Source organism: Notolabrus celidotus, chromosome 8 (genome assembly GCF_009762535.1).
Source record: "Notolabrus celidotus isolate fNotCel1 chromosome 8, fNotCel1.pri, whole genome shotgun sequence".
NCBI classification, from domain to species: Eukaryota; Metazoa; Chordata; class Actinopteri; order Labriformes; family Labridae; genus Notolabrus; species Notolabrus celidotus.
The window spans coordinates 19349347-19375488 of NC_048279.1; the positions used below are offsets into that span (position 1 = coordinate 19349347).

At 41.5% G+C, this 26142-nt stretch overlaps 3 protein-coding genes across 4 annotated transcripts; 1 reads left to right on the forward strand and 2 right to left on the reverse strand.

Annotated features, from left to right (window-relative positions):
* Positions 1-480: 480 nt before the first annotated feature.
* Positions 481-14668, reverse strand: rnf20 (ring finger protein 20, E3 ubiquitin protein ligase). 2 transcript variants are annotated; one of them, XM_034690511.1, is made up of 22 exons: positions 14534-14668; positions 14051-14225; positions 13876-13944; positions 12807-12905; positions 12550-12697; positions 12264-12449; positions 12026-12141; positions 11761-11907; positions 11580-11654; positions 11353-11472; positions 9107-9286; positions 8583-8721; positions 8356-8477; positions 8093-8246; positions 7636-7960; positions 6139-6256; positions 5893-6042; positions 5594-5806; positions 5194-5319; positions 4867-5007; positions 4247-4351; positions 481-1182 (listed from the first exon to the last, which is right to left on the reverse strand). In XM_034690511.1, the coding sequence occupies exons 2-22, from the start codon at positions 14213-14215 to the stop codon at positions 1006-1008; spliced, it is 3075 nt and encodes a 1024-aa protein (XP_034546402.1). In that variant the 5' UTR covers positions 14216-14225; positions 14534-14668; the 3' UTR covers positions 481-1005. The 2 variants fall into 2 exon arrangements, with proteins under 2 accessions (XP_034546402.1, XP_034546403.1); XM_034690512.1 differs by having other exon boundaries at positions 8583-8718; positions 14534-14667.
* A 3406-nt stretch (positions 14669-18074) lies between these two features.
* Positions 18075-21041, forward strand: aldob (aldolase b, fructose-bisphosphate). The gene is made up of 9 exons (XM_034689341.1): positions 18075-18206; positions 18924-19036; positions 19139-19350; positions 19438-19492; positions 19607-19767; positions 19859-19942; positions 20025-20199; positions 20310-20509; positions 20774-21041. The coding sequence occupies exons 2-9, from the start codon at positions 18925-18927 to the stop codon at positions 20867-20869; spliced, it is 1095 nt and encodes a 364-aa protein (XP_034545232.1). The 5' UTR covers positions 18075-18206; position 18924; the 3' UTR covers positions 20870-21041.
* A 444-nt stretch (positions 21042-21485) lies between these two features.
* On the reverse strand, positions 21486-25909 carry LOC117816945 (membrane-spanning 4-domains subfamily A member 4D-like). The gene is made up of 7 exons (XM_034689343.1): positions 25837-25909; positions 25491-25639; positions 25264-25374; positions 24088-24144; positions 23844-23987; positions 23636-23749; positions 21486-23115 (listed from the first exon to the last, which is right to left on the reverse strand). Exons 2-7 carry the CDS (start codon positions 25620-25622, stop codon positions 23065-23067), a joined length of 609 nt encoding a protein of 202 aa, XP_034545234.1. The 5' UTR covers positions 25623-25639; positions 25837-25909; the 3' UTR covers positions 21486-23064.
* Positions 25910-26142: the final 233 nt, after the last annotated feature.

Below are 26142 nucleotides of genomic sequence, written 5' to 3' on the forward strand. Positions count from 1 at the left end.
CAGTTGAAGATGGGATTAATATTGTGTACTAGATTTACATTATAGAAAAACTGTCATTTTCTCTCAGAGTGCCACATGGTCCATTTTGTCCAAATCCTGTAAAACTTTCCGAGTATGAGAAACTGCTAAGATCTGATTTAGTTTAAATCTGTACTTTGTGACAGCCCGCTCTCTTCAGCTACTCTTACTTTTGCTTTATTTTTGAGAATCACAAGAAGGAAGCTCCCCTGTTCTTTTGTTTATGTTATTGCAATAGAATGATTTTAAGAACAAAAAACCTTGGAAAGGCAACATGGACAAAAAAAACAGTCAGACTATGTACGATCACCTTTCCCAATTCCCAGGGAAGGGGGTGATTTTACAATGGAAAATATTTGAAGCAGACTAAAGGAAGACTGTGATACCGAGGTGTTGAATTCCAACGGAAATGAATTGTGTACTGGGTCATTCTAAATAAAAAGAAAATTTCAAAGCAGCATGGTCCCTTCAGAATTCAGTTTAATACCTAGAAGAACAGCAAAAAACAGCATCAAGTCAGGTGTTACAGATTTCTGAACAGTTCAGAGCATGAAGAGGCAGCTCTCAAGTAAAAAAAATTTAACAATGACAAACAGTACACACGTCAACATACACATACATCCACTACAGTTCTTTTAACTGTATGTTTCTTATTTGTAAGTTGGTTTGTTTAATTGCCTTTCTCGCTTCTCTCTCACACACACGCACACACACACACTTGGAATGTGATGCAAATTTGCAGAATCTCAGGTCTCTACATTCCTTCTCCAGTGGTTTCTGAGAATGCACAGTAAAGTGGTGAATACTGGATAAAGAAGCTGAATTCAGTCACTGTTAAAGAACACACTTAAAAGTGTTCAGTTCAGAGGGTCACTGCAGCCGCAGATATCACACTCGTAGTGTCTTTTACACTCAGGAGAGAGGGAGTTCCATGTTCAGAGAGAGGGGAGTCCTCTGCTCCGGGCAGTGTTTAATATCACAGCAGCTTCAGCCAATGTAAATGCGGTGGAAGTCGTTCGCTCCGAAGGCAGCATTGCACTTTGGGCACTTCCTCTGCCGAGTGTCGTAGCGTGTCTTGACGCACTCGAAGCAGAAGACGTGGAAGCACTTAGTCAGGACTGCATCCTTCACTCGAGAGTTGCAGCAGGGACATGTTAAACGTGCCTGGGGAGAGACGTAGAGAGAGAGAGAGAGAGAGAGAGAGAGAGAGAGAGAGAGAGAGAGAGAGAGAGAGAGAGAGAGAGAGAGAGAGAGAGAGAGATCTAGAGAGAGAGAGAGAGAGAGAGAGAGAGAGAGAGAGAGAGAGAGAGAGAGAGAGAGAGAGAGAGAGAGAGAGAGAGAGAGAGAGAGAGAGTGGTTGAACAATAAACTGAGAAGCCATTTGGACGTGAGCTGAATGGATTGCAAAGACAGGACTCAAATATCCTGAAGCTCAACTGTCCAGAAAAACACAACACGGGAGATAAAGGCTGAATATAACCCAGATGTAGCTTTGACCGAATCTCCATGACCACGCTAAGAGAAAAACACACATCCTTACAGTACAGCAGGGTGTTACACTTCTGGGTATGGACTTGACTTTAATAACACTTCATGTGACAAGTCTCCACACAGTTGAGTGTTAAAGTGTGTGATCACACTGTCTCTTTTTTTTAAAATCAGACAAATACATTTACATTAAAGGTGACATATCATGCAAAATCGACTTTTTAATGGTTCTCTACCTGAAAAATGTTTCCCTGGCATGTCTACAAACCCCCCCGAGAATGAAAAAAATCCATTCTGCCCCTGTTTTGATTTCTCCACCTTTCTGTAAATGTGTGTGAAACGAGCCGTTTCAGACTTCTGTGTTTTTGTTACGTCACAACAATATCCGGTCTGTCACGGAGTCAGAGCTCGGAGCTTGTTAAGCCCATAGACTGTATAAAATACAACTAAACCCCTCCTCCGTTTTTCATTCCCTGCACAAATGTGTGCTAACAAGGAGCTTAGGAGGGAGGCATGCTAGTTGTAGGCTGTCTTAATAAACACAAAGGTCGGTTTTACTCCCCACGCCTACAGATTTGAACATTTAGTGGATGATTTTATTTTTCATGGAAAAGTGCTGGCGCTAGTTAGCATAGCCACATAGCTACATGTCGTAGCTGTAGCTGTGTACCAAGACACACGTCGACATACTGACAAATAAAACAACAAGAAACACTAAATCTGTGACCAATCGTTCAGAAAGGTCCTGCTGCCTTTCTGGCAGAGGTTGGTTTTACTCCCCACGTCTGCAGATTTGAAGATCTAGTGGATGATTTTTATTTATCATGGAAAAGTGCTAGCGCTAGTTAGCATAGCCATATAGCTACATGTTCGTAGCTGTGTACCAAGACACACGTCGACATACTGATAAATAAAACAACAAGAAACACTAAATCTGTAACCAATCCTTCAGAAAGGTCCTGCTGCAGGCGCCTCTCCGTCAGGACCAGATTCTGGATCAGATTCAGAGGGTTGAAGTAACGCGGGTCTGTGAGCAGCCGTGTCTATTCAGCCAACATGTAAACATTAGATCAACGTGCTGGAGAGCCGAGGGCACATCCACTTCCTGAGGGGGCGTGGTCAGAGAGAAAACAGACTGTTCTGAGGAGGGCTGAAGAAGAGGGCTTTTCAGGCATGCCAAAATCTGATTTCAAAGTGTTTTTTTGGGCATAAACTTTAAAGACATGTTTTGGGGACCTCTTAGACCAATATATATTGATGAAAAAAGCGTGATATGTCACCTTTAATTTAATTCAAAGTCCCATCAACCTGTTTGATGCCCTGCTGAAAGCTGTCTTTGCAGTTTGTGTGACCAAGTGTCACTCGACAGGCTTTTTGGCAACTACCGACTTCATGTATTCACATCAAATAACAGAAGGTTGGACAGACTTTACCCCTTTCATTTTGATGTTAGCATCATTTGATTTATATGCTTTCAAATACATTATTCAAGCATGATGTATTTGTTGAGTGAACTTCTGGAAAATTGTAGTTTGACAAGAAAAGGCTGGGTCCATATCTGTCTATTAAAAACTGCAACTAGGCCCGCCATGCAGCCACATTGGGATTCGCTGCATCGGTAAGTGTAAAATGTGGATGGGGATGCGGGGTGCTGCTGGTGCCTGGATCTTGCTTTTATGTATTGTTATTATTTTTTTGTTTGTTTGTTGAGCCCCCAGAGTGTTTGCAATGCCTAACAGCACTTTGTTTAACTCTTATCCCTACTTCCATTTATTTATTTAATTTATTTATTAATTTATATTTTTATTTCTTTCACTGTACGGGAACATGCAGGTATCTGTAGCTATGCCTTTGTGTGGGCGTGGATATATATTTATATGTATGTAGGCTGATGGGTGAGTGCGGGTATGTGAATGGGTCCATGGTTGTATGTACAATTATACCTTTTCATTTCAACATGGTACACTGGTGTGTTTGTATGTCATATGAATACTCACATGTAGGTGTGTAGGTATGTTTATGTAAGTATACAGCTCTCTTAATGTCTTAATTATGAAAGAAGAGGACTGGGATGGGGTTCAGGGTGTTGGGGGGAAGGATTTTATATTTTTTCTGACCGTGAATTTGTAATGCACCTTTCTCTTTTTCTGAAAATAAAAAAGTTGCAACATAAAAAGAGCAACTAGTTGTCTTATCACAAAGGTTACAGACAGGAAGAAACACTATTGCAAAGAATAGTGCTTAAGTAACTGTTCTTCCTATAATAATGTGTGGGATTAATTCTTTGTAGGGTGCCAAAACCTCCTGTACAGTCCACGTTTCACTGCAGCTGCTCAGACAAGACAGAGTTCAGCATATTAACGGCTCCTGAGTTTTTGTGTTGTCCCGAGCAAACAAGCTGCAGGCTCGAGCTTCTATTGAGCAAGAGTCATCAGAGCAGAATGGATCCTCTATTCCAAATTTCATCTTTTTTTTGTCTTTCCAACTTTTATCTTGAGGGCAAATAAGCACAGTTACCAAATGTGTTATGTTCTCTTGTGCAACATGTGTTGAAAGTGACTTTGAAGTTAATTATCTGTAGAATAAAACTTTCAAATAAGAGAAAACCCTCTGCAGTCTTACTGAGCCCTTTACTCCAGAGAAAGCCCCCCTGGTGCTTTGCAGGAACCGGTTCTGGATTTTCTTGAAGAACAACAGGAATCGGTCTGTTTTCAACATGTTCAGTTTCATAGAAACTAACCTTATAGTCATTGATTTCTTCATTAAGGATGTCATCCCCGCTACTGATTTTCTCTGCTGGCTTCTTTGCTTTTTCAATCTTCCTCCTGAGTTTGGAGATGTCCTCCTGAAACACAGCAAACAGCTGGAAGTCAAACCAGTCACTCTCCCTAAGCTTGCAGTCATTTGTCAACAGACCCTATGGATGCCCTTTAGCAGTCTATGCAGTAGCTCGCTGTATCTTCCTATTACAGTGTGAGTGCACAACATGAAACTGAAAAGGTTAGCTTCACAATGAATCCAAAGCTTGATCCGTAAGGCAACTGGACTGGTAGAAATTCTTGAAGACGTTTCACCTCTCCTCTGCCAAAAGGCTTCTTCAGTTCCTCTTTGGGAGGAGAGGTGAAACGTCTTCAAGAACTTCTACCAGTCCAGTTGCCTTACGGATCAAGCGTTGGATTACCATGACCTGGATGACTGAGGACCTTCACAGACCTTCACAATGAAAATATTAGTGATGAGGACAATAAGCAGAAAGTGGCAACAGCTATTCAGTCTACAGACAGTCAGGATACAGAAGGGCTGTAATCTCAAGCACAATTTGAACTATCATTTTAGTCTACTTGGGGGTACATGTGTCACCTGTGCTCGTCGGGCATTGAAGGACTCTTTTTCCCGGGAGATGCTGTTCTCTACAACCTCCTCTCTGACCAGGTTCAGTTTCTGCTGTACCTGCTCCAGCTGAGTCCGCACCTCCTCCGACAGCAAAGCAGAGTCCTGCGCCTGAGGGACAAACAAGAATGTAAGGGACACTAGTCCTCTCATTCTATGCAATCATTTGTAAACTCATGATTAGTTCACTTTTTCTTAAGTAGTGCAAGTCTGTGCAGGTTAGATTCTGTTCATTTTTTGGGGGGGGTAACAAGTGACTCTGCAGCTGTGGCTGATTGTTACAGAACATCCTGTTACCTTGCGCTTGTTCATGTCTAAGGCTTGTGTTCGCAGTGCCAACTCCCTCTCTGCAGTGCTGATCGTGCCCTGCAGGAGGCGCTCCTTTTCCTCCAGCTTCCGCACCACTTGCAGCTGGGCATCGACCTTTATCCCCATAAATATAAACATGAAAAAAAGGTTAACAAAACACAGAAGAGCAAGGAGAAAACATATTAAATAAAGTAAATGAGCAGGCCTGGAAGTAGAGTACAATGAAGCAGAGCTTGTGCAGGACATAATTGTTTGAGACCTTTATTTCAAAAAGTTGATTTTGTTGAAAAAAACAATGCAAAGTAGAAAAGTAAGAGATGACTGTTGTGTGACAAAACAAGTGCATACAAGCCCTCATTCTCACACATTGCAGCTTATGAAGGCTCACCTGGGTTTTTAGGGTGAGCAGCTGGTCGGCTAACTCCTCCTTCTCCTCCTTGAGCAGCTTGTGTATCTGGTTGGACTTGATTCTCTCGCTCATCAGCTTGAAATTTGCATCATCTTTCTCTCTGAGCTGCTGCATCAGACGAATGTTCTGTTCCTGCATGTCTTCGAAGGCCTGGCCCGTGACGTCCATCTCGCTCAGCAGCGCGTCCTCCTCCTGCAGAGGGGAGGACGGTGTGTCAGAGAGCACAGAAGGGCTTTTTGTTTTAGGTACATTCAATCAAAAATGACAAGCGACTGTACCTGTTTAGCTATAGAGAGTTTCTTGTTGAGGATATCAATCTGCTCCTCCACAGAGCGGATCTTCCTCAGAGCCTCTTCATCTGCCATTTTCTTGCCCTCCCTCCTTTCTCGCTCCTCCAGCTCTCTCAGCCTCTGCCGCAGTTCCTCCCCCTGGAATCAACATATTATCACACATTATTCTGAACACTTTGAGACAAAACCTCCTTGAGGAAGAGACATTTCCTAGCTTGCAGTGTTTATAATCACCTCTGACTTGGACTTCTTCTCTGCAGCCATGAGCTGGACTTTGTCTCTCTGCTCCTTTGGTGCCGAGCGGTACATGTCCAGCAGCAGCTTCATCTCCCTCTGGGACTCCTGAGCTTTTCTGTGCAGTCATGGTCATCATAAGAATCACAAAACAGACATCAACAGAAAGAGACAAGAGTCAGAGCTGTGTGAGAACTTAGCATACTGGTTTTGAAAAGACCTTTAATAAAAATAATTGAGAAAATCCTGCTGCAGGCTGTTAGGTCTTTTGCAGCAATTTCTCACAGATTGTGTTTTTTGTTTACACTGGTTGAGTCTTTTAATCCATGTGAGTCACTGCCGGTGCCTCGCTGTATCAGAGAACAGAAGCTTTCTGTTATAAGTGTTGTGGTGAGCATTTTTATTGGACGCAAGAACCTGACAAACTGTAACCATAGCATCAAGGAAAACAAAACAACTCATACTGGAAAGAAAAACAAGGGGTTGAAAATGAAAATGAAAATGAAAAGCGTCCTCTTTGCCCAGTGTGATATACATAGAAACCTGATTGTCTTAAAACATATAGATTAGAGATAGACCGATATGGTGTTTTCAGGGCCGATACGATACCGATTATTAGTCGTCAAGGAGATCGATAACCGATATTTGGATCCGATATTCATTTGCAGTAAAAGGGGAAATATTGGCGTAAAAATCTTGAATAATACAAACTCCAACACTTAACTTATTTTAAATGTCTTTAAGCATATGTTAATTAAACAGCTTTTCGGATTTGCAACATGTTGAGTTTTTTTTTTTTATCTTAGACAATAAACATCTTTGTTTTAAAATTCTAACACAAAGTGCAGGGAGCTCCCAGGCTCAGCAGCATGTCTTATTAAGTTAAATGAAAACTTAAAAAAATAGATAGCTCCCTAAAGTTTTCAACAGTGAATAAAGTTTTCCAAAATTTCAATATAACTGAAATGTTAATCCTTCACTTATCTTTGTTTTAAAGGGATATTTCAGTTTTTTTTAAGTGGGGTAATTTGAGTTTTTAATCACTAGTAATTGTAGGGGCCACAACGGATGCTGCTCAGCTCGTCTCCTGTGATGAGAAACTGCAGGGAGAAATGGAACACAAGCTAGGCTATTGTTTCTGCAGACGGTGTCATTTCTGCCACGTGATTTGGTGAATTTTGAAAGATTCCAACCCGAGCACTCACTTCTGTTTAGGTGTATGCTCTTCTTGGAGTTACCTGGTGGTGCGGCTGCATCAGAGCCAAAATAACCCAGTTTTAAATTGATCTCTTATCGGCCGTCGGATTTTTAAAAATGCGTCAAAATGCCGAATATCGGCACTGATAATTGGCCCGGCCGATAATCGGTCTATTACTAATATAGATGTGACACATATTTTGTCCCCTTGCAGGACAAGTAAAAGTCCTGTTGGAGTGAAAAAAATTAAAATTCAGATCAAAGAGGGTAACAGTATCAACCTCCACACATGGGACTCACTTGAGCTCTGCCCTGACGATCTTCAGCTGCTCCATCTCCTTCCTCTTTGATCCTCCAACCATCGACGGGCGCTCCCCAGTTGTCTCCTCTGGTTGGCCGCTGCTCCCCGGCTTCTCCTTCTCCTCCTTTATCGCGCCGCCGCTCCCACTGCTGCGGGTCGGCCTCTCTCTCTCTTTTTCCTTCTCCTTCTCTCGCTCTCGGTCTTTCTCCTCTTTCTTTAAGACCTCCTTGTCTTTCTTTTCATCCTTCTCTTTTTTCTCCTCTTTGTCCTCCTCTTTTACTGTCCCTTCAGGCTCTAGTCCAGGCTCCGTTTTCACTGAGGCTCCTGCAGAAAGAAAATAAAACAAAGACATTCAGAGTATGTCTTCAGGTGAATAAAGACACTCTAAACGAGAGGAACAAAAATCTGGATTGTGCTTTTTATTAACACCAACAGAGTGAAATAGGTGTTAGTCACCAGTGCTGTTGGGTGTTGAGGAGCCGTTGTCAGGATCTGTCTTGATCGCAGGATCTCCAGAGATGGCTGGAGTAGGAGAGGTTGTCTCATCCTTTACGTCCATCTCCGTGCTTGACTGCGACTGAAGAATAGCATTTCCTTTTGAGGCCCGGACCTAAAAGAGACAGGATAAGAATGTGCTGCTGTGTTCTGTCCGTCTTTAACCATCACATGCATTGAGCTACACCGATTGTATGATTTCTATTTCCATCTCTGGGACCTACCTGGTTGAGCTCAGTTTGAGTCTCTCTCAGTCTAATCTTGTATTTCACCACCTCTCCCTTCATCTGCTGGTTGTGCGTCTGCAGCGTGCTGATCAGGTGACGCATTTCCCTGTTGATGGGTCCTGAGAGAGTAGAGGAAGGGTTCAGAGCAAAACAGGATGTGAACTTTCTTTTGTAATGAAACAGCTGATATGAATCTGAATTTTCTGCTCCAACGTGTTAGTTACCTGCTTGCTCATTGGCAGCGAGGGTCTGTTCAAATTCAATACGCAGCATCTCGTACTCCTTCCTGACCTGAGCCAGAGTGTCCTCCAGCTGAAACACCTCCGTGCGTACCTTCCTCTGCAGAGCCACCTCATCGTTCTTCTCATGTTGGGATGAGAGAGAGAAAATGTCACAAAGACAGACACTTGCCAAAACTCAATTGAAATGTGGGGGAAAAATTAAAGAGAGTACTAAGTGTTAAGCATTAGTTATGCACATTTCTATTGCACAGACTGCTGTTTGAATAAAACAGAAGGTTAATAGAAAAGCAGCAGGTGGTGCTAATGCTCCACTCAGATGGCATTATAGTACTGTGGAGAAAAGAAACGATGTGGCTGAAACAGTGACGGTAATACTTCAAATAGTAGCAAAATTGTGTTTATTAAAAAAATGCTGTGAAGAAGTTTACAGTCTTTTTAAAGCTTTGTAGGCAGTTACACCGAGTCTTGACAGGAATGCTCCTGTTGAGGAAACACTAAAGACTTACCTCCATGTGCTCCAGCTGTCGAAGCCTCGCCGTTCTGGTAGTGTTAAGTCGGGCGCGTGTCTCATCTAACTGAGCCTTAAGGATCAGTGACTCGTTGTAGAGAACAGAAAACTGCGACTGAAGACAGCGGTACTCAGAAGTGTCTTTAACCATACCCTCTGCTCGACTCATCAGCTCGGCCTGAACAGAGAGAGAGGGGAAATAAATAAAGACGCAGAGATGACAGCAAGCAAGAAACAGGGACACAACACAAACAATGAGTACAATAAGGTGCCAAAATATGGATCAGGGGGATCTTCCTGATTGGCATTTAAAGGGATAGTTCAGCTAGGTTTTCAACCGCTGCAGACGGGGTCGACTCTGTCTACAAACTACAGCCAAAGCACTTCTCAGAGCAAGTGTACGTAAACTCTATTTGGAACATTTTTAGTGCTTTACTTTTCCATCAGAAAGCCCGTTTGTTTTTTTTCACGATTCTCAGGAGTGGACCTTATGTGTTCTTCTGCCTGCTGTGCACCAATCAGCTGTTCAGGTCTGCAGGCTTGAAAGAGATAAAAATACAACCAAACTAAAAAATGAATGACAGCAACGACAACACGCCGTGTACTGGACAAAAGAGGAACACCTGTAAGAGTGGGAGTTTACAGAGAGAGAATGAGACACTTCTGTCCTAACAAGAGAGCAGGAGAGATTTAAAGTTACCTGGTGGTACAGGTGTGTAAACTCTGAGTCCATGCCCACAAATAATGGTAACAGCAGTACCTCAGGACCTTTCTGAATCAGAGCACACCAGCTGATCACAGACTGCTGCGGTCTGCATCGCTCAGCAACCACAGTTCCCTGTCGTACTGATCGCTGCTGTTTTTTTAACTGACTTTCTTCCAGTGGTGTATAAAGTACTTGAAAGCCATACTTGAGTAAAAGTAAAGACATCTTACTTGAAATCTGCTCAGGTAAAAGTGAAAGTCACCAATTAAAAAAAGCACTTGAGTAAAAGTCTTAAAAGTAGCTCAAATTAAATGTATTTAAGTATCAAAAGTAAAAGTACAAAGAAACAAAACAGCTAGAAATAGTTTTTTCTCTCACAAGCTTTATTAAGTTTAATTCTCCCTCCCTCAACTCCCTTCTCCTCTTCCTTCCTCCCTCCCTTCCTCCCTACTTCACCTCTTGCTCCCTCTGTCCCTTATAGCTTGATTTGAGAGCTCCAGTTATTCGCACTAGAACACGCACAGTCCTGTTAATCCTTACATCATGAGACAATTATATTCACATTTTATTTTGTAGCATGTAATGACGGTGACAATATAAATGTAGGGGAGTAAAAGTATTATTTTTTTCTTTTTAATGTGGCGAAGTAAAAGTGAAAGTTGCAAAAAAAATAGAAACTCAAGTAAAGTACAGATACTCCCAAAACCTACTTAAGTACTGTAACAAAGTACTTTTACTTTGTTCCTTTACACCACTGCTTTCTTCAATATTCAGAAGTTGAATCAGAAAACCATTTGTTGCATAATAACACAACTATCTTATTAAAATACACAATGCTAGCTGTTGAAGACTGCACTGACATAACACACTCAATAATCTTAGGTATTTGGTGCTTAAATTCTGTCAAACTGCGGTTCAATACTATAAAAATTCCCAACATATCAGTGATTCGTACATTATAGACCCAATTAGCTGATCAGTGTGCTGCAGGCGAAGAACACCTATGTGCTGCGTTCATGAACAATGCAAAAATGAATGGGCTTTCTGGCAGGATGGTAAAGCTTCATAGCCTAGCTTCTGTTCCGGTTCACTGGACTCTTTCTTTGAACAAAGGGGCCGAGCTGACCTGCACCCCCTGTGGCTGATACACTGACTACTGACAGGCACCTCATACAACCCAACTTCAAAACACTCCCAACATTTCCTGTCTCTTTCGAGCTTTCCTATCCAATAAAGGCAGAGATGCCCAAAAAAATAACTTGAAAAAACCCCTGAACTATCCCTTTAGACTGAGGAAGTCAGAATGTTTGTGATACTTCAACCAGCTTGGATTAACTTTTGGTAATAAAAAAAAAAAGTGTTATGGCGGTAAAGTTATAGCAGTGTGTAGTTTACTGAAACATCTAACATAAGAATGAAGGTCTTAGTTTTGTGACGCGTTAATACATTTGTTGACAGGATGCCATAATAAATGTTTGAACAAAGTAACCCAATAACAGATCTTTTTAGAAAGATCCAACTACTGAAAAACCCCTCACCTTCATGCTGTTGTTCTCCTGGTGCACAGTCTGCAGGTCCTGCTGGAGCTTCTGCAGCTCGATGAGACGGTTATCTGCCAGCTCTCTGCTCTCGTCCATCTCACTGTTCATTTCTTCAAACTGGAAAAGAGGGACAAAGCTAGTGTGAAGTGAGGTGTGAAAAGAAAAGTTACAACATCACCTCGCATCTTTCACCCCCTCCATTAAGACTTCAATGAAAACAGTACCTTTCTCTTGTTAATTGTGATGGTTCCACAGACACTGCTGGCCTCCCCGCACACTTTATAGCCTTTGCTGTTCACCTGGAGCATAAAACACAGTGTTACCTTCACATTGGCATAAAGAAGCGTGCCTATGACTGTCACTTACAAAGAGACACATACATAAAAATAGAGAATACTATCTCACCCTTTCCAGTATCTCACTCAAGTGTGCATTCAGTCTGTTCTCTCTGCGGCGGATCTTCTCCATGTCCCACTGGAGCTCATCAATCAGAACTTGTAGCTCGCCGATACGCTGGTCTGCTTTGTTAGCTGCACGACCCAGAGACCGGGACTGGACAAGGTAAAAAGACAAATATAAGATCTAGGAGGAACGTATTCAGGTCCCAGTTATTTCCAGATAACTGTTAATGTCAGCTTGACCTCAGAAGAGGGACATTGTGCAGCAGTACCTCACTCGTCATCTGACTGTGCCTCTGCTTGAGGTCCTCTGTCAGCTGCTGCAGCCGCTCGTTCTCACTGGTCAGGAGTGTGTTTAGTTTGGAGGCTATCTGCCACAGACTGGCCTCTGAAAGAAAAGCAACAATAACACATTTTAGGTGCTTTATCACATTTTTCCTTACTACTTTTCTGTCTCAGCTGTGCCCTGTTCCTGCAATATAATCATGCCTTTCCTCTGTTTCATCTCACCTGCTCCAGAGTCCCGCTCAGTCTTCAGTTTATCCACAATACTCTTCAGACACTCGTAGATCTCCACCACATGGTTAGCCTGCTTCTGGCTGGACTCTACCCGCTCTTGGAGCTCAGCCTCCATCTCCTCACTGCTGCTGCTCGCCAGTGTGGCTAAGAAGGAGTTTGTTGTCTCTCCCTGGTGGCCTTAACGAGAACCAACAACGCAGACCATTTTTGTTTGGCGATCTGTTTTATTGATCACATAAAACAATCAGTTATAATTATGCCTCAGTTCTGTCTTTACCTCTGTCCTTTGCTCTCTCCTGGTTCGAGTCGCCATCAGGTTCTGGAGTTTCTGGCTTCAGGCTCCGTCCTTCACTTGCCAGAGGTTTCTCAGGCTCGCTACTCGCTTGATCATAACGTCTGCCAGTCAGTTTGATGTTTTCATCGAACTGAAGCAGAGAGAATAGAGTCACATTTAGACAGTTTGAACTCTAGGGGAATCTGAGCCTGTTATTTGAGGAACAAGCATTTTCTACTTCCTTGTCTAAACTTGTGTACCTGGTTCCAGTATCGATTGAGAATCAGCAGACTGGCATCATCAGTAGCTTGGCGGGTCTCCAGCCTCTCTATACGCTCTCGCAGTTCATCCTCAATCACCTGCAAACCAAAATGTTTTCAGATGAGTCTTATCCAAACAAAATTCAGATTCAGATTCAGACAACTTTATTGATCCCAAGAAAGGCAATTCATGTATAGCTTACCATACAACAACCATACAACATTTAACATCTACAACACATCCATCATATATACATGCTACAAGTCACAAGTCAAGCACCGGGTCTGTACATGGGACTAGAGGGTCTGTGGAGGACAGTAATGGAGCATGCATAAGAGTCAAGGGTGGGGGGATCGATCCCAAAATATCGATACTACAGATACTACGCCTCGTTTTTGAAGATCCATTCTAGCGTCAATAGGACCAATACCAGTTTCAGTCTCTCTCTTCTACATTTTATCCATTTCATCAAAGAGTAGAGCTGTCTGTGCAAACAACGTTCTGTTCTCGTGAACACACTTAGTGCATGCACTCTTTGCTTCTCCACTGCTGCTGTCCTGTGACCTCAAACAACGAACAAACGCATTGTGCATCGCGCCACAGCTCACACCCTGACTAACGGTGCCAATCAGACATGCATTGCATGCCGTGATGGCTGAAAGTAAGAGGAGCATCTTGTGGAGCTATTTTACAGCTGTCACTGAAAATGTAGCGAACTGCGATATGTGCAGGAAGGCTGTTCGCTACTGTAACACCACCAATTTGTTAAAACATATGAAAATCCATGTAAAAAAGAACTCTGAGTTTCAAGAGAAAAGAAGGGAGGAGGAGGGAAATGCATCAGGCAGAGTATTTGTTTTTTGCCTTTAAAAACTGTCCTGTGTTTGACACGCATGTAATACATCGAAGTACATAAGATACTTTTAATAATAGAAAGTATCTGGATTGATATCAGTGATTCTGGCCCTGTATTACTTGGTATTGGATCGAAACCCAAATGTGTGGTATCACACACCCCTAATAAGAGTGTGTGAAGAAGAGTGAACGCATACTGAAGTATTGATTTACCTGTCTTTGATCAAGAGCTTCCCCCAACTTTCGGTTCTTTGCCTGAAGAGCTTTGATGTCTTGTTCCTCCTGGAAAACACAAATTTCAAACATGAGTGATTTGCACAGAGACAAATAAAACTTATCTGTGAATAGACATATTAGAACCAGGGTGAGTAATAAAAACAGGGCTCACTGAGCTGGACACTCCTCCCAGTTTGATGACTGTCTCCACCGCGGTGCTCCCCCCGGCGCTGACACCGGGACCCCCGTCCTCTCCCTCCCTCTCCCTCCGCTTCTCGGGGGGCGCACCGGAGGACGAGGAACCGCTCGGATCAGCAGGACGCTTCTGCCCCGACATCCTCAGACACCTGAAACAGAGAGAGGAGCAGACTGTGAAGGATGAAGAGAACTGTGAGGTTCAGAGGAAGGGATGATAAGCTACGTGTCAAATACATATGTTCACTCTGCAACCCAGGCCATTGCCCGAGTACTGAGATAATAAAACAACTTAAAGTGTTTCGAACAAGTTCATCAAATCCTTCAGTTCAAGCTAACAGAGGTGCTAATGCTAGCTCTAACAGCCGTTGATTCTTTAGTGAGAAGGATTTGGATCCAACAGATCAATGCGTTCACTTTTAAATACCTTTGATTTGACAATACTTCACTGAATACTTACGATTATTCTTCAAATGGTTTTAATCTTAATCTAAACCTGTCTGTGGCTGTGTTGTTGCGGCTCTTGCCTCACGGAAACGGAAGAGCCAACGGACAGGAGGACTGTCTTCAGATGAACATGCGCCCCCTGGAGGCCTGGAGGGAAACATGTATATGGTATTAACAGTCTATAGCAGGGGTGGCAAACTCATTTCACTTCAGGGGCCACACGCCGCCTTATTTGATCAGAAGTGGGCCGGACCAGTAAAATCATAACATAATAACCTATAAATAATGACAACTAAAAATGTTTGCCTTTGTTTTAGTGCAAAAAAAAGTACATTCTGAAAATGTTCACATTTCATGAACTATCTTTCTACAAAAACAGCTGTTGTATTTTTCTCCATCATGAGTCTCATAGTGGGCCAAATATTATATTCTTAAGCACTGGAACCTGCTGCGAACACACCGAGCACACAGGTGTCCTAATCACCTGACACAGAGTGTAATGTTTACTGCAAAAGAACAGAGATTATAATAATGAAGAAGGTAAAGTTGACTATGTTGGACCCCTCAGCTCCAGCATGAACAGTTTGCTTGCTGGACAGTGTTTTATGAAGGGGTGTAGTGCTGCTGAGCGCACCCACATGTATGGTAAGCACATGCACGATATGAGGCTGCTTCTGAAAATGGTGGATCTACCGCTTCTACATATACGTAAACTTTTTTGTTGATTTGATCTTGAAATGCTCTACAAAATCTAGGAAATTCAACCAGATTATGCAAACTGCAAATATTCTTTTTCCTCACTTTGAGACAGAAAGTCTTGGAGAGCTGTTCAGGTGCGCTCCCCCCAGAGGACAAATTTTGAAATAGTAGTTACTTTTATTGAAAAATTGCAGTTAATGTCTTCTCTGCAATTTTTCACTTTGCAAAGTCATCCCACGGGCCGGATTGGAACCTCTGGCGGGCCAGTGTTGGCCCCCGGGGCGTATGTTTGACACCCCTGCCCTATGGTATTACCATGTCCGGAGGACTGGAGCTGGGATCGAACCTACAACTTTCCCATGGATTACTGCTCTGTTAGTTCTATAAAAAAAGCTGCTTATTTTTGCCAAATGCACCAGTAGAGCACAATGTAAACAAAAGCTCAACTGGTCTTAGAACTAGAATTTCAAACAGGACACTTTGCAAGATAGGTTTAAAAAAAACAACTCCCTGAAAAGTCTATGAGACGACTGCAGCTCATACAGAATGCTGCTGCTCAAGTCCTTACAAGGACCAAAAAAAAGTAGATCAACTCCAGTTCTTATGATCTCTACACCGCCTTCCTGTCTGTCAGATAATAGACTTTAAAATCCTGCTGATAGTTTATAAAGCACTGAATGGTTTAGGCCCAAAATACATTGCTGATCTGCTATGAACCATATGGACCTCTGAGGTCATCAGGTACTGGTCTGCTTTCAGTCCCGAGAGTCAGAACGAAACATGGTGAAGCAGTGTTTAGTCATTATGCACCACATATCTGGAACACACTCCCTGAAAGCTGCAGGTCCGCTCCAACTCTCACCTCTTTTAAATCAAAGATTAACACTTCCTTGCCTGCCTTCCTATCTTAGCTCATTTTAACTCGCTTTAAATGCAAATTTTAAATGTACTTTTAATATATTTCTAATTATCCTTTTCTTTTCTGTTTTATTATATTTGTCCTTTTAATTGTGCTCTTTTATGCTTGTCTGAATGTTTCCAATGCTTTTAATGTTTTGATGTAAAGCACATTGAGTAGTATTAGTATGTGGAGGAGGGAGTTAAATGATATATTTTGGATAGCTCAATATGTTAAATAAGTCCTGCAGCTAAGTTGAGACAGCCATTTGTAATGCACATGCATGACTTACTTTATTAAAACTCCTTGGACAAATCAAAAATGCCCTTAACAAAGCAACATCACCTAACTGTCGAGATATTTAGTGTTGCAATAGTGGATTGCATTTTGCACTGGTTCATACATTTTTGACAGTTGCAGTGTTTTGAGAAATTATGTTATTTATCAAACCAAACAAGAAACCAACCTCCCTAAAGAGTGTTCTCATAGTTTCTTGATGGGTGGAGGTTAGAAAACATGTCTGGGCAACATTTTGCAATGTCTTGACTTTTCACTGTCAGTTTGTGTGCCAAAGAATTCATGGACAGAGACGGATGTCTAATCAGCTCCATTAAAGAAAGAGTACATGGTACAGAGTCCAAGTTGCGTAAAAGCCTGCTTGTGATTATTTGTGAGTTATAGATCAACTCCAGCCCAAAGGTTCAAATACCCATACCTGCTGAGGTCACTCGTGGAAGAGTGACAGCATTACAAACAACCCAGGGAGGGTATTGTCCCCCTGTTTTTTTTGGCCATTTTCAGTAATCGATATGAATCCTGTTTATACATGACGGGCTGGCAATGTGACGCAGGCAATTGAGAAACAATGAAAAAGCAGGTTAGGCTGTAAAATGTGTGGCACAATTTTTACATTAAAATGAACCAGGCAAAAAAAAATGTGTTGAAGTGTGGTCACACAATGATGAAATGCATGATTTGATTTACATTTAATCTGAATTCAAATACGTCAGAATGAAATGAAATAAAAGTTAATACATTTTTCTACTGCTGAAATATAGACAGACCTTATCAAGACTTTAAAATCATCAATAGTTTGCTCTTTCACATGGGTTAAAATCTAAAATATGACACTGGTACAGAACAGAATAAATGCTGTTATAAAATATGTTTCACATTGAGGAAAAAACATACAGTGCTTGCTCTGCAGCACTAGCAGAGTGATGTAATTCATCTAAACAAGAGAGCAGTGATCTGTAGTGTAAGTGTTCTTTAAGTAAGAGCCTATTTGTCTGATGTTTGAACATGAACAAGTGTAACCCTCAAGGTCATTATTAGCACTTTGTCTGCAAGGGGCAATTGGTTTTGCTGCAGCAGCAATAAAAAGTGCCAAAATGGGACACATGCATAATAAAACTAAATAGTCACAGCTACATTATAAAGACACATTTAACAGAATTAAAAGTTGCAATGCAAATTTTCATTTCACAGAGAAAAGGGAATACACATGACAGTTTTTTTTAGCATTGTGGTAGTTATGAAATCACATCCTCATTTTTGCGCTTTTATTTCACCCATATGAAGCAACCAGCCATATCTGTTGTAATCTACACTTTCAACAGGACAAAGGAAACAAAGAAACCAGAATTGCAACTTTGCAGCAGGCCAGGCTTTAATTTCACATTGCATCAAGCAAGTCAAGCAACAGATCATGATCTATAAAGGGGGGCGGGCTCGATCAGTGCACGAATGCACAGTTCGAGTTTATAACTTGTTTCAGACGACACACAATGTTCCCTCTTGTTTTTTATCCCATCCGCCCGTGGTGCTGAATATGAGCTTAAAGTCCACAATAGTGCATTGAAGCTCCACGCTGCTAACACCGCCCCTGTCTGCGTGTTCAGGCCAATTGCGTTACCGAGGCGACACACGCCCCGCCACATCACGAGCACCTCCTCCTCAGCTCGGGACACGCCATAAATACAGCTTTGTGCTGACTTTTCGGCCTTCGCAATCAGTCCCATCGCCGTGTGGAGGATTTTAGAGGCCATCTGTCACTTGTGTTGCCATCGCTGTTTGAACAAGCTTCCAAGTAAGTTGTGCTTTTTGAAGTTTTGAGTTTTCTGTACGTTTTCTGTAGCTGAACAGTTTTAATAAACAGTGGAGTGAGCATTTTTCATTGTTTCTGAAACAGTAGGACTTTTTGTCTCCGGAGTTGCACATGTGTATAAGTGTGCAGCGAATTTATTAATCTTGCAACTTTTGATTGATTTACAGTGCAAGTTTACAACTAAGTTAACATGTTGTCATATCCATGTGCTCGAGGTACATTGATTCATTCTGATTTTAGTTTTTCTAACTTAAATATGGAAGCTTTTTACCTAAAAAGTCTACATGTGTATTTTACAGGATCTTAAATGCCAGTGGGTGTCTTTGTGTTTGTGCAAATATTTGAGAGGGAGCACACCTCCATTTATGTCAACCTGCTGTTAGTGTACAATTATTGCTTGTGACTTTAATTCTTAGCCTATGTATTGGGCTGAGTGTGTGTGTCTTTTGCATAAACTATTGGGAAGTCATCATGCAGCAAACCCCCTTTTTGAACTATGAACTTACAGAACTTATCAGTCTGAGGGCAAAGGTCTGTCATGCAAGCCAAATATTTACAGAGGTGTTGCAAGAGAAGCAGGAAGTCAGGAGGCAGAGGTTCATTGTTTTTATGGAAAAAAACAGATTCTTCCTCATACTTACTACCACATGGAGTAGTTTGTAATCACCTGTGCAATAACTTGTTTTTCCTTTCTCTTAGGATGACTCATCAGTTCCCATCCTTGTCTCCAGAGCAGAAGAAGGAGCTCTCTGACATCGCTCAGAGGATCGTGGCTCCAGGGAAGGGAATCCTGGCTGCAGATGAATCTACTGGTGCGTCATAAGTTCTCTATTATTCTAAAAAAATACTGTTCTGTGTAAAGAGGTAGCTGCAAAGTTTGACAGTATATCTTATCTATATCCTCTTCTCTCAAGGAACCATGGGAAAGCGTCTCCAGAATATCAAAGTGGAGAACACAGAGGAGAACCGTCGTAGCTTCCGGGAAATCCTCTTCGGTTCTGATCCCTCCATCGCTAACTGCGTGGGTGGGATCATCTTCTTTCACGAGACACTCTACCAGAAATCAGACAGCGGCAAGCTCTTCCCCCAGGTCATCAAGGACAAGGGAATTGTTGTCGGCATCAAGGTAAGGAGCCAAGTTGAGATGTGCACATTGCTAGGTCTTGTTGACGCTTGTTTATCAATTGATATTTTTTTGTATTGTTTTTCCAAGGTGGACAAAGGCACAGCTGGCCTGAATGGAACAGATGGAGAGACAACCACACAGGGTAAAAAGAAACAACGCAAGCTTTCCTAGTTCAAATATCTAAACATTTCTGCAGTATGATGCCAAGCAAGTGATGTCTTAATATTGTAACAAAATTGTGTGTGATTTTCTTCAGGTCTTGATGGCCTGTCAGAGCGTTGTGCTCAGTACAAGAAGGACGGCTGTGACTTTGCCAAGTGGAGGTGTGTGCTGAAGATCTCAGATGGTTGCCCATCTGCTATCGGCATTGCAGAGAACGCAAATGTTCTGGCCAGATACGCCAGTATCTGCCAACAGGTGTGTGCACAGCCGTACTGAGAATTTAGTGTGGGGCAGATTTCTAGTAGGGATTTAACGATCTTGAATTAACATTTGTGTTCAACACCAGAATGGACTGGTGCCCATTGTGGAGCCAGAGATCCTCCCTGATGGCGAGCATGACTTGCTGCGCTGTCAGTATGTCACAGAAAAGGTTGGTGTACCAGTCAAAATACTTCCCATCACATGATACTTTAAAGTAAATGCTCTAATAAAAGCTGCCCACTCATGTCTAGGTTCTAGCTGCTGTGTACAAGGCTCTGTCTGACCACCACGTGTACCTGGAGGGCACTCTGCTCAAACCCAACATGGTCATGGCTGGACACTCCTGCACTAAGAAGTTCACCCCTCAGGAGGTTGCCATGGCTACAGTGACCGCTCTGAGGCGCACTGTTCCTGCTGCTGTTCCAGGTGAGCGTTCACAGACCACATTTACATTTCCAGTGTTTTAAAAAAAGTGAAGAGTTGTTTTACCTTTTGCAATTTCCTACTGTGAGGCAGCATGTTCTGTGTCTTTCCAGGCATTTGCTTCCTGTCTGGTGGTCAGAGCGAGGAGGAGGCCTCCGTCAACCTGAACGCAATCAACCAGGTGCCCCTCCATCGCCCCTGGAAGCTGACCTTTTCTTATGGCCGTGCACTTCAGGCCTCTGCTCTTGCAGCCTGGCAGGGCAAAGCTGCCAACAAGGAAGCCTCACGGGAAGTTTTCTGCAACAGGGCCAAGGTAATCTCAGAGGGTGTGAACGGCTATACTAATGAATAGACAATCATTAAAAACGTGCTTATCAAGTTCTAGTTCTGGACTGTGCACAAACCTATCTCTTAAATGAGTCTTATCTCGTGTTACCCTGCTTTATACCGACTGTAAATTATTTATTCTAAAAGCTTTTTGTGTCTTTGTCTTCCACTAATGTGGTTAAGTAACTTGGCTGATCATTAACACAGATTTGACTTTGCCCTCACTCTGCCCCTGTGTCTTCCCCTGCAGATCAATGGTCTGGCCTCCAAAGGAGAATACAAGCCCACCGGCTCAGCTGACCAGGCCTCCATGCAGACATTGTACACCCCTAGCTACGTCTATTAAATAATGTGAACATAAACGATGCACAAGGACCAAATGGGACCAAAAGAAATGCCTCTGCTGGATTTTCCTCCCCATGCTGCCAACACCAGGGGAAGACTTTTGTTGAAATGTTGAACTACTGTTTGTCTACTCAGTCAAATGACTGGAAATAAATTAAGAGACCAAAATTGTATTGGCTTTGCTGCAGTTTTTTGGTTTTCATATCTCATTGTTTTTCATGTTACATGGAAGGTGAGAAGTTCTAGGATAAGTGCCCAGTCCTAATGGCTTTTATCCAACAATAAATGACATGAAATGTCTTGCCATACACCAGAGTTGCTACTTAAGTAATGTATCAATCCATTAAATCAGTGACAGCATGGTTGTGGGCATAAAGCAGCAGTCCTCTAAAAACAGTAAACATCCTAACTCAAACCTGCCAGTTCAATCTGCAAAGTCAAAGTGTAGAGGTTTTCTGTGGAAAAAAATCACAAAACTTGCATAACACCAGTAAGCTTGCACAACAGTCATGGGGAAAGACTGACTGCAAGTAAAGTTGTAACTGTGATAGATCTATAGTATACTAAATCTGAGTAGTTTCACTTGTGCAGGTGTCTGATACATCATTAATACAAGCAAATTTTCATTTTTTATTTAATAAAGACAGACATTTCATATATTGCACCACATACAGCTAAAAGTGCAAGCCAAACCTGTGTTGTACCTCCCTGGTAACCGTTACTGCAAATATCAGGAGCTATACTACTCAAACTGTAATAATAATGCAGATGACATGGGCACTCATCAGACATTATCACAAAAGAGATAAAGGCCAACAGTAGGTGATCACAATACACAAATTATAGACAGGCTGAAAAATCCTGTTAAACTTTCATTCTAATGCAAAGCAATGCTGATGTAAATATGGAGGCGTGGGCTACCATAAGGCTTAACCGGTGTAATCTAAAAACACTGAATTATCAATTTAATATTAACCATTAGATGACTTATTCTTTATATGAGTACCTTTAAACAGTGTTGTTTTGCTTGAGACAACTGAATGACACAAACAGTGGGGGCACATAAGCCTTGCAAATGAAGGTCACATCCCAGATTCTAAAAAAGTTGATGTGTAAAATGTCAATACAAAAATATTTTTATAGTTTGTGACTCGTTTTAACCATTCAGATTCAAAAACAGCAATAGTCAAATGTTGAAACTTTTAAATGCTATTGTTGTATGAAAACTAAATTTGATAACAGAAACATATTTCAAGAAAGTTGGGACAGTGTATGTTTATGTTGCATCTTGTTTTCTTTTTAAACTTAGTTAACGTTAGGGGACAAAGGAAACCAGTCTCATTATATGTCCCGTTCTTACTTAATTGAGGATTTCAGCTGCTCCACAGTTTCTGTCTCATTGGGCTCTCGTTTATTGTATTTTTCATTTCATGATCCCAAAAACATTACAGATGCTAGCTTTTGAAAAGGGTGCTGATAACAAGCTAGGTGGTCCCTGTCCACCTTAGAGCAGTGGATGCAGTGTCCATGATTTCCAAAAAGAATGTTCATTTTGTTTTTTCCGACTACAGGACAATCTTCGACTTCGCCTCAGTCTATAAATGAGCACAGGCCAAGAGAAGTCTGTAGATTCTGTTTTTATATGTTTTCTTTTTTGCATGGTAGTTTTAACATACATTCGTGGATGCAGTAACAAACTGTGTTCACAGACAATGTGTTTCAGATGTGATTTTGAGTCCATGCAGGGATTTCCACTGCAGAGCCAGGTCTGTTATTATTAATGCAGTGCTGCCTGATGACACGGAGATCACAACCATCCATTGGTTTTGGGCTTTGTACCTTTTGTACAAAGATTTCTCCAGATTGTCTTAATCTTTTAATGATATTATGCACTGTAGCTGATGAAATCCCCAAATAGTTTGCAATTTTACACTCAGGAACTTTATTCTGGAATTGCTGAACTTTCTAGGGATTAGGGTTGTACTTTTTTGTTAAGTTTTGCTTTTTTTAATCACAGTTAAAAATAGTGAAGTAAGTGTAAGAAATAAGAGAGGCATTTCTGCATGATTATATTGCTGTTGTCTTTGGGTACTGTAACACCAGCATGTAATATAATGTACAATACGACATAATTTTCAGGGTAAATGTACCGCATGAAAACCAGTGTTAGACTTAACAGACCAAAGGGGGTTGATCTCAGTTTGATGCTGTGTCTCTCTGTGGTGCTGGGATTCGCTGGATAATAACCTGTTGAGGATAAGAAAGTGGTACAAGTGTGGGAAAAATCAACAAAATTATAAAATCATCAATGACACACATATTTATGTGGTTTAAAACAGCTATCAGATGGTTAAGTTCCTATAAAATTGGATTTTAACACAAGATCTCATATGTATTGTTAGGATTTTTATTATTCTACTGGTCACATTTCCATTTAATTGTATATTTATGGCTGCCATCTGTCTCACAAATTAACCTCAATTTGGCTTCTCAGCAAAGACTTTTCTTGTTAGATATAAGATAATACTGGGGACATACAAGTCTATTTCGAGTTTATTGTAACCCACAAAAACACACAACTGATGTCAAGAGACAACAACAGATATTGCGTTACTAGCAAAACATGTTACCTCCTCTATTTTTGGTGTCCACCACAGACCGTTGAAATTCGCTTTCATATTTCTATATTGCTTGATCCATCAAAATACTTTTGATTTCAGTGGGAGAAGCCCGTTTTGAATTGGTATCAATGTCAAATGTATCTAACCTGAGTGTGCGTGGATTTCAGAGCCAAGCGTGCAATGGCACTCAGGAAGATGAGAAGCACTGTCACACACAGCGAGGAGAGAAGCAGTACAATTTCAACTCCTAAAATCTGTTCCTTCAGAGCAAAAAAAGTTGACAGGAAAGTTAGCCATACATTGTTAAAACCTGCACCCCCTATTAGCTTAATATAAATGCTGCACCTCACTCACCACTCTGTCAATTTCCCAGGGATCCTCATAATGGTGTGGCCATAGGGTCGTGTCAGTGTATCTGTCGATGCAGGCTATTCTGTAGCCAAGAGAGATTACCATTCCCAGGAGGGAAACAACATACATGGACAAACACACCGTCACCTGGCAAGAAATAGTTCATCAGGATAACCGGGACATTAAGAAAGGAAGAGAGCGATGGGAATTAAAGTGAAACGGGAAAGTAGAGTCATAATACACCTACCATTTTCTTGGATGGATGTATCTCAGTGTAGATGGATAGATTTCCACAAACAAGAAACTGAAAAAAAGACAAAAAAAAGATCATCACGTACTTTGATGACCTCTTGAGATGTGTGTCACTGATTACCTGTCAAGATTGCTGTCATGGCGGCGTGAGGAGTAACCAATTGAAACCAATAAAGCCCCAATTGGACAGTGAACAGTACTCCTTAAAGTTTATGTGATTTAATTATTTCTTGACAATCAATGGTGTACAGGCATTAAGTGAATACTCGTGGAAGTTACTGCTAAGAGCCAAGAAGCAGTCCAGCTCATAACCCATGTAACATGATATCATAAATAGTTGTTTTATAATGTTTCAGTTTCTGAACTGAGTAAAAAAAACAGGACATCATGTTGTAATAAGTTAGCTTTAGAAGGGCTGCTGATTTGGATAGGGCTGGATACCTTAGACCAGGGGTTCCCAAACTTTTCAGCCCATGACCCCCAAAATATAGGTGCCAAAGACTCGCGACCCCCGCTGTCCCTCAAAGGGATTTAATGTGGCTTCATTTAGCTGGTCTACAGAAAATTTGCCTACCTATATGACCATATGTCTGTGTTTCCTGTGCCGTTATGAATTAACCTACTGCTACTGATGCTTTTTCCTTTAATTACCTGTTCACTAACCCTAAACTTAGGAGTCATCTGGCAAAAAGAAAGGCAGAAAACTCATTACACTTTCTATTTTCAAGGTTTTATTTCAAGTTTAGCTACTATTTTTGTCAATATTTTTTACTATAATGGGTAAAATATACTGTTTTAAATAATAATAATAATAATAAAAAAACATTCTGGATGCCATCTCACAACCCCCCATTTGTGTCTCGCGACTCTCAAGGGGGTCCTGACCCACACTTTGGGAACCCCTGCCTTAGACTGAGTCCGCAAGATCTTTTCCTCTGCTGAGGCTGCTAAGCAAAGCTGCAGGTTCACATATTATACATATATGAGAATAGCATCATTTTTGGCATGCAACTTTTCACAAATGGGAATAAGTATGTTTCCCATCATGTTACCCGTATGTATGGACTTTGAGGAGCTTGTGTGGTATTGTGTGTGATACAGCCTATCAAGTACAATATTTTTCCAAATTCAACATATCTAGCTGCTAACCAGCCTTTTAAATATAAAGTACCAGAGCTCCCTGCCAAAAGGGGATGTAGATCATGCTAGAGTTCCTTATGACTTCACTGGACAGCTGAAATCCCACCAGGAGCTCTGCACAGCCAAAGATCACAATGACAACCTAAGAGGAGAAGAAGAAGAAGAAGAAGGATGGATTAAGGTGCCCACAGTTTCATTGTACTTGTATCTCCATGAAATTATTTCCAACATTAGAGCTTGAATGTAATGTTACATTACCCCTAGAGCTCTTGGCTGCTTGCTAACAAAGCGATGCAGAGGCTTGCTGGACATGAGCACTTTGTTGTCAGCATCCTGATTACCATCCTTTGTTGTTGTCCTCTCTCTAGTTGTTGACTCAATGCCCTCCATTGTCAGCAGACTATAATCTGGGTTTGTCATGTGAGAGGAAACAAGAGTTAATATAAACAGATCTTTTCAACAGCCTAGTCTGTAAATGACAGTCTACTAACCAGATATAAAGAAACAGAGGGACTGGGTTTTGTTCAAAAACTTGCTGTATGCATGATTGTAAAAGAAATCTCAAAGAATGTAGGGAAATACAGAAAAACATGAAGTGACCCACCTTGTTTTGATTTTCTTGTGCAGAAGCAGAGCGCATGACAAACGGGAATGGGGAGGATGTGGGTGGACAGAGGAAGTGAAGACATTTCAGAGTTTTTGGCTTCCTAATAGGGGGAGGAGCTTAAGTCTTTGTGGCAGACTGAGGATTTTCCCCCTGTGCAAAATTCACTCCAACCAAGATAGGCTAAAATCTCAGAGACAGGAAATCTGGTTTCATCAACACAGTATACGACTATGACTAAAGTTTATGTGACATAAACTAGCTCTACCAAATAGGACAGGTTTTCTCAAAGTAAAGAACAGTTTA

Coding starts and splice junctions, on each gene's coding strand:
- LOC117816945 (XM_034689343.1), bottom strand. CDS start 25,622: ATGGAGGGCATTGAGTCAACAACTAGAGAGAGGACAACAACAAAGGAT. Junction 25,375..25,490: donor AGCAGCCAAGAGCTCTAGGG/GTAATGTAACAT, acceptor TTCTCCTCTTAG/GTTGTCATTGTGATCTTTGG. Junction 23,750..23,843: donor CCTGGGAAATTGACAGAGTG/GTGAGTGAGGTG, acceptor TTTGCTCTGAAG/GAACAGATTTTAGGAGTTGA.
- rnf20 (XM_034690511.1), bottom strand. CDS start 14,215: ATGTCGGGGCAGAAGCGTCCTGCTGATCCGAGCGGTTCCTCGTCCTCC. Junction 12,450..12,549: donor GGAGAGAGCAAAGGACAGAG/GTAAAGACAGAA, acceptor GTTCTCGTTAAG/GCCACCAGGGAGAGACAACA. Junction 9,287..11,352: donor AGGAGAACAACAGCATGAAG/GTGAGGGGTTTT, acceptor CTCTCTGTTCAG/GCCGAGCTGATGAGTCGAGC.
- aldob (XM_034689341.1), top strand. CDS start 18,925: ATGACTCATCAGTTCCCATCCTTGTCTCCAGAGCAGAAGAAGGAGCTC. Junction 19,493..19,606: donor TGGAGAGACAACCACACAGG/GTAAAAAGAAAC, acceptor GATTTTCTTCAG/GTCTTGATGGCCTGTCAGAG. Junction 19,768..19,858: donor ACGCCAGTATCTGCCAACAG/GTGTGTGCACAG, acceptor GTTCAACACCAG/AATGGACTGGTGCCCATTGT.